The following is a 14,940-nucleotide window of genomic DNA, read 5'->3' on the forward strand; positions in this document are numbered from 1 at the left end:
CTTGTGTTTCATATGAACTTCAAGATATGTTTTCGACATTTGGTGCTCTCAGAAATGATTTTTTTTTTTTTGACAAGATATTTAAAAGAGTCACACAGAAGTTTGCAATACCATGTAAATAAACTCTGTACAAAGTTTTTGTCCACTTCTTACTCGAACTTGCGGTGGATTCCTTCTTAATCATTTCACTTTTAGAAATGTTTTGGAAGTGAATTAGTCGTACGGAAATATGGAAGAAGTTATTATAGTATTTAAATCTGATAAAAGCAGGAAGACATAAATTTTATATTGTAAACTTGTACCTGCATTACAAAGCTATTCTAAAAAGGATGTTTACAGAATGTTTGGAAGAAGTTGATATTAATGTTTCACCGGAACGTGCTCATTATCAAGTTTCACAAGTAAGAAAAAAGCAATACATGATAAAAAAAAAAATTAGTAAATACATTAGGTGAGAAGTTTATTAAATCACAAGAAACGATTGAAGGCAATGTGATAGATAAAATGTTTACCGAAAACTGGTCAGGATTTATGAAAAGACAGTGCGTGTTTTGTCGTTAGCGAGAGCGTATTTTAACAACTTTAAACGTGACCTTCTTCCCATTTAATGTTTGTATAATAATTAAGGGACAGAAGGAGTTTTAACTTAGATTTCCCAAAAAGGCTCTTTGTAACATCCGACGAAGAATAAGAGGTTCCCGGCAACCATTTGATTTGACGTAATGAACTTGTTTACCTCTCAAATAAAACGTGTATTATGTCAAAATCATTTTACATCCTGTTTATGTGACCGCAAAATACTACTTCTTGTAAGACAACATTGCTTACTATCAATTGCCAGATATTGTTTGTTAAAAATCTCTGTATCCTTAGTTTGCTGGGCTCTCCTTTCCTTGTCTTTTTGAGCTTAAAAATTTCCACGGCATTTCCTCTTGTAAACAATATGGTTTGCACTTAAGTTTGATTGCATAAAACGTGGATCACTTTGATTTCTAAGTTACAGTAACAAGCCGAGAGTAAATAGTAGTAATTAGTAAATAGTTTCCTTAGTAGTTAAAGTGTTCCTTTCCATTTTGTAGTTGCGTTAAAATAAACAATTTGAGTAGAGATTGTTCTTCTATTAATGGTATTTTTGTTACAAGTATTCCTTATCAAAGAGAAATAAAAATTAAACCGCAATGGGCCAGGTGTTGTTATTTTTTTTATTTTATTTTATTTTATTTTATTGTATTTTTTTTTTTTATTTTTTTTTTCCCGCTTACTGCATGAAAATGAACCCAACTAATTTATGATTTTATTCATCACAGAAGCATATCTACGTATTTTGAGTCACAGGATAAGCTTCAGTTCGCGAAGTGCGACGGGAAACCATTCGCGCTTCTTTGTATCGAGGATTCGTACAAGTAACAATTTAAATTGAAGTGCTCTTGGCAACGGCCATCACTTACAAAAAAAGCCGATGTCATAAGATTTAGTGACGTCATTAGCTTTAAAAGCTACACTTGTTTAGTATCAATTTCTCTTTGCATGCATAAAAAGAGCCTCACATGGTCCAGGTTTGGACTCACTACCCTGGAAGCTAGCAGCAGTTGAGCGATAATTTCAAAGTCTTGCCAACATGTTAAAATACGTGTTTATTGCCGCCTTCCTTTTCCACGCAACTATATCAGGCTTACATCAGGTAAGATAGCACAGTTAAACAATTCGAATCCGAACTCATTGACGATCCAGTAGCTCTTTTCAAGACTTAAGACTAGTCCTTGGTCTAAACAAAGGCGGTTTGCGACATAAAATTCGTTTAGCATATAAATTCATAGAAATAAGATCTGTTGAAGGAACACATTAAGCTCGGTCACGTGACAAATAAAATATATAATTTTGACATTCAATTGAAGATCGATCGAATGAATTCGTGGTTTTGTGTGTAAAACCATTACATGTTACTCCAAACATAATTTCTTTAAATTGCATAATTTTTGTAAAAATAATTCGAATTAAATCAAATGAGAACAGTTGTAAAAAGTCAAGTTTTTCCAAAATACTGAGTGCAGAAAATTGAGTAAATTTCGAATAAATTTTAGAATTGGTCTGGGACAGATTTTAACATAAAAATTATTAAAAGAGTAGAGCCGTATACCTTTCAAAGAATGTGGTGGTTCTGTGTAATACGATTTATTACCTTCTGTCATTGTTATTTTAACATTTCAGTTGTTTTTATAAACGGCTGAATGTACGTAAGAATTTTACATCAGTTTTGAAACCTACCTTGATCTATCTTCCAACACTGCGACTGTTTCTTGGTGAAAGAAGGCAAAATATCAACTATTTGACACTTGACTACACTTCGTTTATGTTAATTTTTCTCTCATCCCGTTGTTTATGAATGTGAATAATGTAATATCATATAATTCTATGCTATTAAAAACTACAAACTGACTACATGGATCGATGTATCTATGCTTACAACAATTTTAGAACGTCATTTGAATGACAAAAGACGTGTTAGACCTGCCTCTCCGCACGGGCACGAAAAGACCTTCAAAATAACCACGAACTATTTTTTTGTTAAAGCTTATAATTATAAATCTTTGTGAAGAAAAGAATTTTAGTCCTTCAGTTTCTTTTACCCAGACTGACCCTTCCCTGGTGCGCGCTGTTACAAAGGCGATCGAAAGTTTAGCGCTGTCAAGGAGTATCCCGTTTCCACGACGACACACATAACCACAAGAGCTTCGCAGTTTTAAAATAGCTCCTTGAGAAGTGACCGAGTGCAGGGACTGTTACAAGCCACATTGAATTTTCTCGGTGTTCACTTTCACGATAATCAATGAGTATTAAAAATAGCTTTAATACGTGCGCATGTGACTACTGCTCCTTAACATCAGTGGTGTTTATCGATAGCTCATACAGTGGGTGTCCGCTTTGAAAAAGTTGATCATGACTGCATGTGAATAGTTTTCATTGAGAATAGGGCTGTGAAATAATACCATGCATTACTGTTCATAAGGTTCCATGTTTAGTACGCGAAAGGTAAATATAGAATTTATTCACATGATATTTAATAAAAGCTTTAAAATCACGGCCCAAGAAAACGATCCCAATCGAAGGAGGCTGAGCACATTATTCAAGTTTTAACTTACTGTTTATCATCAAGATGCAGATTGAAAATTCTAAATTAAAAATTCAGTTGCAGGAGTCGTGGCTCGATGACGTCGATGGGCCAAAATTCCTGAGAGGAGCCGAGGAAGAAATCCAAGAGGATAGTGAGGAACTGGACGCTATTAACGTAAGTCTGCTGCTTCAAGAGGGAAGGACGGGTACGAGACCCCCATGTACGCCTTATTTCCAAGGCAATCTCCTCCAAACTACTTTTAGACATGGTGCCCAGTTCTAGTCCAGATAATATGGAGGATAATAATAATATTAATAATAATAATAATAATAATAATGATGCTGATGATGATGATAATCAAATTTATTTAGAGAGGGTGACAAATGACAGTATGAACTGATAAACTAGTGGCCCTGCGTGCTAAACATCTACGACCAGTTATATAGTAATTAACAATTATTCACCGAAGTGGAGGTGAATAGTACAAAGTATGAATATTAATTGCAAAACATCTACCCATCTACAGTTCAAATGTATATAAAAATTAATTCAAAGCATATGAATATATCTCTGTTCACAATACTATGCTAAGAATTGTTTTTTCATCGCTGAGCTAAAGGAACCGATGGTGTCCTTTTCACTTATTTCTAGAGGGATTCTATTCCACAGCTTTGCGCCATGAACTTGAAATGTCCTGCCTCCATCCGTTTCTCTAATAACGTACAGAGGACACATTAAATTATAATTCGCTCAACGACTAACCCTACTATGCGAGTCTGAATTTCCATATAGTAGCTCTGTTATGTAACTCGGACGGTCAGCCTCTATGATACGCCTAAATATCAAATTCCACTTTAAGAGATTTATTTCATCTTTCAGCGGCAACCAATTAAGTCTTTCAAATTATACTCTTCTCTCTTCCATGTCTGCATTCACGATAACACGAGCTGCTCGTTTTTGCAATTTGAACACTTTTTTTACATTTTCTTCCGATGCAACACTTCATGCACACGATCCATACAACATTATCGATGAAAATGCTTGTAAAGCCACTTGGGCTATCCACGTAAATTGACTATTTTGAGACCCTCCTGGATTTCAGCTACTGGGAGTGATCTAAAAATAGCTTGATAATAAGACCTTTATGATTGATCGACTGTCTCACCCTTCATCTTCTCTTGGCTGCTTCTCGTGTCAACAACTTCTATTTATCTTCTCTTTACAACATTGTTGCATTATTAAGTAGAGTGGCAATGAGAACAACGAAGTTATCTAAAGAATGCAAAACAAGTAAACTACCGCCAGAGTTTAGAGTTAATTTGACGAAACACAGCTCCGATCCGAAGAAAATCTGGGACGAGGGCGAGGAAAAAGTTGCTAGCGTGACTGGGAAGAGACCTTGAATGGTGCTTTCTCCTTTCCAGTCCTACACTGTCTCGTAGTCTCGCTTAATCTTCTATGTAATTCTTAGAACTTAAATTAAAAGTCATCCATAACAGTTGGCGAGGATAATTTTTTTAACTTAAGACATGGGGTGTTAAAATAGTACTAGGTCGTGCTAGAACAGAGCTCGAACAAATGTGTCTGTTTTGAAATCAGATTGTTCAACTTCAGCAAGAGTCTAAGGCGTTTTTCTTTCGCATTTTGGAATAAGCAGAGTTCGTGTAGATGTTAAGTAGTTCATCTTTTGTGATCGTTCTGAAATGACCTGTTTTTGGTCAGTGACTGACATTTTAAGTGAAAAGTTTGCATGTTTGTCTGTCCATGGCCTCAAAAGTAGTTCTGGTCCGTTGAAACTGAGGGGTCAGTTTAGCCGTGTTGGGTGATTAATTACTTCATTAGTTAACGTTTGCAACGTCACGCCTTGACCCTCTCTCTGTCATGCAACGTTACGCTCTCGGGAGAGCGGGTCCTTTTGTCCCGAGAGCGTAGCGTTGCGTGCCAGAGAGGGAACCAGAACTGGACTACATCACGCCCGGTAGAAGGCCACAGTGAGGAGGGGGCGTAAGGGGAGTCCGAAAACCGCAAAACCGCACAGATATACGCCAAAAAACCGCAAACCGCATCGGATTTTTTCCCGAATACCGAAACCGCACGTACATGGAGGCCACAATATGAAAGCTGACGTCAGAAAGACTTGTGATATATTCTGATAACATTGTACGTTAATATTAAACATACCATCATAACGCTGACGGTATATTGTACTACACTATTATACTCTGTTTACTACTAACCAAATGCCAAGTATGTGGGTCATGTACTTGAACAAGTACTGATATCTCCTTGACTTTGAAAAACTCTGTCACTGATCCTGTACATCTTGCATTGGGTGACTGATTACCTTGGACGACCCTGTGCTAGTTGTGGAACGCGGAATAAATGTTACTTCTGGAATTGTGACCTTCTTGTCTCCTAAAGAGTTCACGTTCAGTGGAGAAGACGATTGTTAATTGCAAACCACAGAGTTAACTTGTAAGCTGATGTAATGAACCCTGATGCGTTGTAAAACAAAACACTTGGCTCGCGCTTGCAAAACAACCGCATGCCGACCGCCTGCCGACTGTTCTAAAGCGTGTTATCACCGCACACATTTTTTTTTCACCGAAAACCGTGACTTAAATGTTGTAATAACCGCAAACCGCTTAGTGTTTTGAAACCGCAATACCGCGAGTTAAAACGAAAATTACCGCAAAACCGCACCAAAAATAACGCAAAACCGCATCACCGCAAACCCTTACGCCCCCCTCAGTGAGGGTCGAGCCAATTTAAAAAGCAAGAATAAGCAAGATTACATCGGGCTAAATACTTGCAGGGTATTTTAACGTTTGAATAGAATCATTGTATGTGCACCAAAAGTTGAAACTACCTCATGTAATTTCATATTTTGTTTATCATTTTTAGCGCTAACACGTTGAAGACAATTTAACAGCATATAAGCAATATATTTGTTTGCAGGACTTTGCATTTGCCGACGATTTGAAAAGAGTCGCGCTAGATGACGCCATTACAGCTACATCTATTATCTGTGACGTGGCTGCATCTCCTCAAGGGACTACTACCGCTAAATGTAAGATAAATGTCTTAAAAGTCACGTAAGCAATAAAGTCTGTATACGAACCAACTGGCTCATGAGGCCGGAGCTTATCCCGATTTGCGCAACATGAAGTGACTAGAAGTATTTCCTCCCTGGAAGGGGTGGTAGTCCATCGCTGGGTTACCCCCAGCATTAAGTTCGCCGGTATTTATTTGTGCACCTGGGTGGAGAGAGGCAATGTGAGAGTAAAGTGTCCAAGAACACAACACAATGTCCCCGGCCAGGGCTCAAACCCGGACCGCTCGATCCGGAGATGAGCGCACTAAGCAATGGTTTTAACTTACTTTGAAGAAAATTCACTTTTTTTAAGGTAAGACTGTAAATGTCAACAACGTTGGTGAATCAGAACAGCAAACAATTCAAATGCTACAAGACGTTCTAAAAACATGGCAGACTGCCGTTACATGTTGTACCTCATTATGAGATTCTTTTCCGAGTTAATTCCAATCTATACATAAAATTAAGGTGGCTCTAAGCGTTTTCCTACACTCTAAAAGACTTAGATTCTAATGGGTCATTATAACCATTTTTTATCAGTTAATTCTACAACTATGGCATCAAAAAGCTGTCCAATCATTGGGCAACATGTTATCATTTTCGTGACACAATAGGTTACCATAGCAACAGTATGACTTGTAAAAAGCACCCTTAATTTTAGCTTTAACTGCAAATAACTCAAAAACGAGCTCGGGCACCCTTTTCTTATTATGGAATTTTGATAAACAGGATAAGAGGCAACTTTTGGCAAAGTTAAAAAAATATATACATGGGGTTCAGAGCCACCTTAACGTTTCGAGCTGTCCGTTGAAACGAAAAAGCGTAAGGTATTTTTAAGCGATGACGTATTGTGTGACGTCATCGCTTTATGCTGGCATACATGCATTTCTTTGGATAGTGATTTCGCATAGTTTGTCGCGCTTATGTCCGTGCGCTTATGTCGCGCACTTTTTATCCCCTGGGAGTTCCTTTGCTGCATGCTTTCCTTTGCTGTTTGTAGGTTCAGCGGAGTGCTTTTAATTGGAGCTTTTAAAAGAAGATTTAGGGGTGGATTTGGTTTAAACAGTATCGGATAAATTTGCGTTCACGGGCAAACTCATAATAAGGACAAATCCTCCATACATACAAGTTTAGATAGACAAGTAAGTCGCACAGGCGATAGGTGAAGGCTTTGCGGCTTTCCTTTGCTGTTTGTAGGATCAGTAGACTGCTTTTAATCGATATGACAAGTATACAGTTAAAACAACAACTTAATTTCCGTTGAGGTAATTAGTGTGCCAAATATTTTTAAAGATGATAAGGTGTCGATTTCAGAGAGAGTAACATTCCTTTGCGCGTTGCCTTTGCGGCTTTCCTTTGCTGTTTGCAGGATCAGAGGAGTGCTTTTAATTTCAGCTTTTAAACGAAGATTTGGGGGGTTGATTTTGGTTTATACAGTGTCGGATAAATTTGCGCTCACTGGCAAACTCGTAATAAGAACATATCGTACATACATACAAATTTAGATAGACAAGCAAGTCGCACACGCAATAGCTGAAGGGTCTACATAAAATTTACGGATTGGTAGCGCAGTTGTACTTTTGCCAGTCTTGAAGTGAATTGAATGAGCATTGTATGAGCACTGAAATATACAGTTTACAGTAGTGAGAATGAAGTCAGGGTACGATTCATTTGCAGTTTTCAGTTTTTTATGAAGTTTTGGAAATGTGCTGTTTTATATTTTCTGTCAACGAAAAAGTGGTTGTGATTAAACAATCGATAATCGTTTTGTCAGGGTAAAGACAATACGAATGTTCATTGATGACAAGTATACGGTTAACAACAAATTAATTTTCTGTGAGGTAATTACCGTTGCCAAATATCTTTAAAGATAATAAGGTGTCGATTTCAAAGAGAGAAACTTGTACTTCGCGGCTTTCCCTTGTTGTTTGTAGGATCAGCGGAGTGCTTTTAATTTCAGCTTTTAAACGAAGATTTGGGGGTGGATTTTGGTTTATACAGTGTCGGATAAATTTGCTATAACGGGCAAACTCATAATAACATATCTTCGATACATACAATTTTAGATAGACAAGCGGGTCAAACACGCGATATGACAAGTCAAGAGAAAATGATCTTCTCTTGGACAAGGAAGGTTAAAACAACAAATTAATTTCCGGTGAGGTAATTAATTAGCTTTGCCAAATATCTTTAAAGATAATAAGGTGTTGATTTCAGAGAGAGGAACTTTTCAGCGGAGTGCTTTTTATTTGGGTTGGTACATTTCGCTGACCCCTAGTACATGGACTAACAAGATGGACCTGGTACATGAACTACTTGAATGAACCACCAATGGACTACCCTAAATGTAAACCCCTAAAATGTCTAACCTAAAAGTTTAAGAATCCGTTTGTCTGCTCATGTTCCAATCTTCTAGGAACAATTTTAATTTTTAAACGTCATCGCTTCTGCATGCATTGCGTGCCGTTTATTAAGGCATAAAGCTTTGGGATGACACTACAAGACATTCTAGAAAACAGAGAGAAAAATCTGTTAGCTCTCATCAGAATTCTCTGTCGTATTCTTTGCTTCCTCAGACAAAATACAGCTACATTTAGTTATGAAACAAAAAACACACAACACCTTACATTCTCTTTAGTACACCAACGCATGCGAGGTAGCAATGACTGTAAAATTTAATTTTCTATCGATGTAACTTTAAGAACTTTATTCGCAAATACAGACAAATAAAATCAAGGTTGCTGACTGACAGAAGTCCGGTCATCGGTCGCAACTAAGTTATGAATGTGGGCGACTTTTTTTTCAAGGAGCCTGCTTGGAAGCCTAACATTGATTTAGAAATATTCTAATCAATCATTCCAGAACAGGGAAGAACAATACAGAAGTTATAAGTACTGTGAACCTATTTTCGCAAAAAAAAATGCAAATTATAAGGACAATGCAATTTGTTCCACCACTCCAAGAACGGTTCCCACCTTACAGTGTCCATGCCTGATTATGGCTCCAGTTGGCTATTACGAAAACTCTTCCGTCTTTCCGTCTTGTCATCGGCCTTTCCCTCGTGCGTTTATGAACAAGACCTTCAACCGTTTCATAGTGCCTCTCTGCTCAGGGTAACCTGGGATTGGCTATGCCACTGAGCAATTAAGTCAATGCTAAGACAATTTCATTCAACTCACAAAAAAATCGTTACAGTGAGAGTACTTCCCATTAGGTTAACCAAGCAAATTTTGGCAAATTGACCAATGACATTAAAGTGTAAAACGAATAAACATGACCATAAATTGCCTTTGTAATGTGCAATAATTTGTTGAAAAACTATTAACGTCCAAGGGTTTTTTTCGTTAAATTTGTACAAAAATTTTATCGGGTGGTCTTTGTTGAAGTATTCGCATTATGGGAGAGAAAATGACATGAAGAAAAAGAAGGAGAAGAAGGAAAACTAGTTCAATGGCCATTTCGACGACATTTATTCTTTCCTCTGTTAAAAAGAGGGAAATGTAGAGTAGGAATTGCCTAGAATGTACACATTACTATCATTTAAACATTAATTTACCATTACTTATGCACATAGTCACTTAATGCTTGTAAATGCTTATAGAGTATAATTATGCAGGTAGGCTATTCAACTTTTTTACAGAAATTGTGTTAGGGAAAAAACTTAAGGAACAAAAGAATGATTATTTAACCTCTTTTTTTGTTTACATGATCAGGGGATAAGAAAAATACGGTAGCACTGGCTACACAGCATGCATGCGCCGACCCGTACCCGACTATGGTTGAATTGGACTGGCCGGATGATAGCGTTAAACTTATACCCTCAATAGTGCTGCTTCACCGTTGCGTGGGTGAATGTTTAGGAAAGCACAACATTCAGAACTGTACAGTCATGGAACAGGAGGAGGTTATGCTGAAGGTGATTGAAATAACAAATTCCAATCCTCCCAACACATCAATCAAAGACATCACAGTCTATAATCACACAAAGTGCGGATGCGCATGCAGAACTCGCAAGTCTGACTGCAACACAGCCGTCCACGACTACTTAAACGGGACCTGCGAATGTAAATGCAAACAAGCCTTGAGCAAGTCGTGTAACACCAGTATACAGTGGTTCAACGACAAGACCTGCCAGTGTGAGTGCAACAGCGCACCGAAGCATTGCGACAGCCGCAATAATAATGAAGAATGGAACCGAGACATCTGTGACTGCGACTGCAGGGAAAAAATAAAAGATCGCTGTAATCGCAAGGGCAAAGTGCTCAACAAATCCAAATGTGAGTGTGAGTGTCCAAAGCCATTACCAGCATGCCCTGCTGGCACCTCCTTCCTGAAGTACAACTGCACCTGTATAGACACTTCCGTGAGTACTAAGTGAAGTGGAGGTCAAAAATGAAAACTTCAAAGTGAAACAATTAAATATATATTTTCGGTGAAGGGAAGTAGGGGTGATTTTTAAGGCAAAGGACACAATATTGATTAATAGGTTCCGTGAAAATATGTAACGCGCACGGTTTCCTTTGAAAAAGAGCATTCTATCTTTACTGTTGTATATCATTAGACGTATATCTAGTTTGTCATCGGTCAGTACCTTATATCCCAGAACAAGACTTAAAATAAAAGTGTGATCTTCACCATTAACGTTGTGTTTTTTAAGTTGATAATGCATTGTAAACTCTTTCAGGGACATCAGGGGCGTTTTTTTTCCAGTCCGCCAAACTCTCACTGTGCGGACATCCTGTTAACTGCAACTTTTACTTCCCGCGGGAGCTTCAGAAATTGTTCTGCTTAAACAAAATTTTCTCGCCAAACTGACGACACATGTTAACTCGACTCATTACCCTGAACATTTCCTGAGGGAAAAAAGCCCGGGGAGGGGGGCACTGCCATATATGGGCTATATAGGTATGTGCCGCTGTGAAGAGTATGGTTTTCAAGCAGTTTACTCTATGATAGGGTATATAAATCAGAGCGTTTGGGTCTAGAATAGGGTATAATTTTTCACAAAACTGACTAGTTGGTTGAAGATTTTATCTAAACTAAGGAAACCAGGAATTGCCACTCAAAAATATAAAAAAATCAAATCGGCAAGTTTAAATTTACGCAAATCAGCCTCAACAGTGTCGATAGATGGGGGGATTTGGGGAGTTTACTCTAGTATAGGGTAGCAAAATTCAGCTGAACTAGCTCTGGTATAGGCCATAACGAGCCAGACGTTCTTAGCAACCAAAAAACAGACCTGGGATCCCGTGGAGATGTACAACTTTTAGTCCTACATCTCCACGGGATATCCAGTGGCTTACAACATTCCAGTGTAATCATATCCCTGTCGGTGATCGTTTATGTTCCACAAAACGCGTCAAGTTTTGCACGAATGTGTCATAATCCTAAAGCGTGAAATTATATTTACTGTAAGACAATTCCATCGTGTCAGAAAGATACAAAACATTTTAATAGTCGGCGATACGGGAAAAGAAAAAATAACGTTGAAACAATGTGTTTTCTAGGTTGGGGCGCAAACGCCAGTTTAAAACTTAGAATTTTTGATACATTTCTTACTCTTGTAAAGCTACGGAGCACGTATAGATGAAATGTTTTCGCTAATCTCAGTTATCACTGTTATTCAGTAAGCGAAGTGACTATGCGCAGCAGCCCAGAAATGCCCGAGAGTCAGAAATGTTCTCAGATTTTCCGCGGAAAGCCTGATTGAAACCTGTTTAGGGTATTCTTTGTATACATGTTTGTTGCTTAGCGATTCCAAAAATAATCTGAATTTTCTAGTATTCGAATTCGAAGATCATGTACACCGACACTTTGAAAATCAGTTAATGTTATGGGCAGTCAGGAAATCATCTCAAAAATTATGTCAAAGCTCTCAAGAGCGATAGAAATCTCGAGTACATGATGTAATTCTTTTCGAGAAATGCCGAGCGATTCTGGAAAGAGCACGACGGAAAAATCACTATTACGATTTTGTTACATATCCCGAAGCACTCAGCAACTGTACTGCATGGACTTCAGCTTGGATGAACCAGAAAGGATATGTAACATGTTCCTATAATGTCACGCACGACGGAAAAAATAACTATGACGATTTTGTTACATATCCCGAAGCACTCAGCAACGGTATTGCATGGACTTCAGCCTGGATGAACTAGAAAGGATATGTCACATGTTCCTATAATGTCACGCACAACGGAAAAATAACTGTGGCGATTTTGTTACATATCCCGAAGTACTCAGCAACTGTATTGCATGGACTTCAGCCTGGATGAACCAGAAAGGATATGTAACATGTTCCTATAATTTCACGCACGACAGAAAAATAACTATGGCGATTTTGTTACATATCCCGAAGCGCTCAGCAACTGTATTGCATGGACTTCAGCCTGGGTGAACCAGAAAAGGATATGTAACATTTTCCTATAATGTCATGCACGACGGTAAAATAACTATGACGATTTTGTTATATACCCCGAAGCACTCAGCAACTGTATTGCATGGACTTCAGCCTGGGTGAACCAGAAAAGGATATGTAACATGTTCCTATAATGCCATGCACGACGGAAAAATAACTATGACGATTTTGTTACATATCCCGAAGTACTCAGCAACTGTATTGCATGGACTTCAGCATAGGTGAACCAGAAAAGGATATGTAACATGTTCCTATAACGTCACGCACGACGGAAAAATAACTATCACGATTTTGTTACATATCCCGAAGCACTCAGCAACTGTATTGCATGGACTTCAGCCTGGATGAACCAGAAAGGATATGTAACATGTTCCTGTAATGTCATGCACGACGGAAAAATAACTATCACGATTTTGTTACATATCCCGAAGTACTCAGCAACTGTATTGCATGGACTTCAGCCTGGGTGAACCAGAAAAGGATAAGTAACAGATTCCTATAATGTCACGTACGACGGAAAAATCAATATCACGATTTTGTTACATATCCCGAAGCACTCAGCAACTGTATTGCATGGACTTCAGCCTGGGTGAACCAGAAAAGGAGATGTAACATGTTCCTATAATGTCATGCACGACGGAAAAATAACTATGACGATTTTGTTACATATCCCGAAGCACTCAGCAACTGTATTGCATGGACGTCAGCCTGGATGAACCAGAAAGGATATGTAACATGTTCCTGTAATGTCATGCACGACGGAAAAATAACTATCACGATTTTGTTACATATCCCGAAGTACTCAGCAACTGTATTGCATGGACGTCAGCCTGGGTGAACCAGAAAAGGATAAGTAACAGATTCCTATAATGTCACGTACGACGGAAAAATCAATATCACGATTTTGTTACATATCCCGAAGTACTCAGCAACTGTATTGCATGGACTTCAGCCTGGGTGAACCAGAAAAGGATATGTAACATTTTCCTATAATGTCATGCACGACGGAAAAATAACTATCACGATTTTGTTACATATCCCGAAGTACTCAGCAACTCTATTGCATGGACTTCAGCCTGGATGAACCAGAAAGGATATGTAACATGTTCCTATAATGTCATGCACGACGGAAAAATAACTATGACGATTTTGTTACATATCCCGAAGTACTCAGCAACTGTATTGCATGGACTTCAGCCTGGGTGAACCAGAAAAGGATAAGTAACAGATTCCTATAATGTCACGTACGACGGAAAAATCAATATCACGATTTTGTTACATATTCCGAAGCACTCAGCAACTGTATTGCATGGACTTCAGCCTGGGTGAACCAGAAAAGGATATGTAACATTTTCCCATAATGTCACGCACGACGGAAAAATAACTATGACGATTTTGTTACATATCCCGAAGCGCTCAGCAACTGTATTGCATGGACTTCAGCATGGGTGAACCAGAAAAGGATATGTAACATTTTCCTATAATGTCATGCACGACGGTAAAATAACTATGATGATTGTGTTATATATCCCGAAGCACTCAGCAACGGTATTGCATGGACTTCAGCCTGGGTGAACCAGAAAAGGATATGTAACATGTTCCTATAATGTCATGCACGACGGAAAAATCAATATCACGATTTTGTTACATATCCCGAAGTACTCAGCAACTGTATTGCATGGACTTCAGCATAGGTGAACCAGAAAAGGATATGTAACATGTTCCTATAACGTCACGCACGACGGAAAAATAACTATGACGATTTTGTTACATATCCCGAAGCACTCAGCAACTGTATTGCATGGACTTCAGCCTGGGTGAACCAGAAAAGGATAAGTAACAGATTCCTATAATGTCACGTACGACGGAAAAATCAATATCACGATTTTGTTACATATCCCGAAGTACTCAGCAACTGTATTGCATGGACTTCAGCCTGGATGAACCAGAAAGGATATGTAACATGTTCCTGTAATGTCATGCACGACGGAAAAATAACTATCACGATTTTGTTACATATCCCGAAGTACTCAGCAACTCTATTGCATGGACTTCAGCCTGGGTGAACCAGAAAAGGATAAGTAACAGATTCCTATAATGTCACGTACGACGGAAAAATCAATATCACGATTTTGTTACATATCCCGAGGCACTCAGCAACTGTATTGCATGGACTTCAGCCTGGGTGAACCAGAAAAGGATATGTAACATTTTCCTATAATGCCATGCACGACGGAAAAATAACTATGACGATTTTGTTACATATCCCGAAGCACTCAGCAACTATATTGCATGGACTTCAGCATAGGTGAACCA

At 38.4% G+C, this 14,940-nt stretch overlaps 1 protein-coding gene across 1 annotated transcript; it reads left to right on the forward strand.

Annotated features, from left to right (window-relative positions):
• Positions 1 to 1,481: 1,481 nt before the first annotated feature.
• LOC110043721 (uncharacterized) lies at positions 1,482 to 10,847 on the forward strand. The gene is made up of 4 exons (XM_089293963.1): positions 1,482 to 1,681; positions 3,188 to 3,286; positions 6,071 to 6,182; positions 9,920 to 10,847. Exons 1-4 carry the CDS (start codon positions 1,619 to 1,621, stop codon positions 10,582 to 10,584), a joined length of 939 nt encoding a protein of 312 aa, XP_089150089.1. The 5' UTR covers positions 1,482 to 1,618; the 3' UTR covers positions 10,585 to 10,847.
• Positions 10,848 to 14,940: the final 4,093 nt, after the last annotated feature.

Source organism: Orbicella faveolata, unplaced genomic scaffold, assembly GCF_042242905.1.
Source record: "Orbicella faveolata isolate gen_17 unplaced genomic scaffold, um_ofav_v1 contig_25, whole genome shotgun sequence".
NCBI lineage: Eukaryota > Metazoa > Cnidaria > Anthozoa > Scleractinia > Merulinidae > Orbicella > Orbicella faveolata.

Bases quoted from the DNA above. Each gene is read 5' to 3' on its own strand.
- LOC110043721 (XM_089293963.1), top strand. From the start codon at position 1,619: ATGTTAAAATACGTGTTTATTGCCGCCTTCCTTTTCCACGCAACTATA. The intron at 1,682-3,187 runs GTAAGATAGCAC...TTAAAAATTCAG, and splicing joins CTATATCAGGCTTACATCAG to TTGCAGGAGTCGTGGCTCGA. The intron at 3,287-6,070 runs GTAAGTCTGCTG...ATTTGTTTGCAG, and splicing joins AGGAACTGGACGCTATTAAC to GACTTTGCATTTGCCGACGA.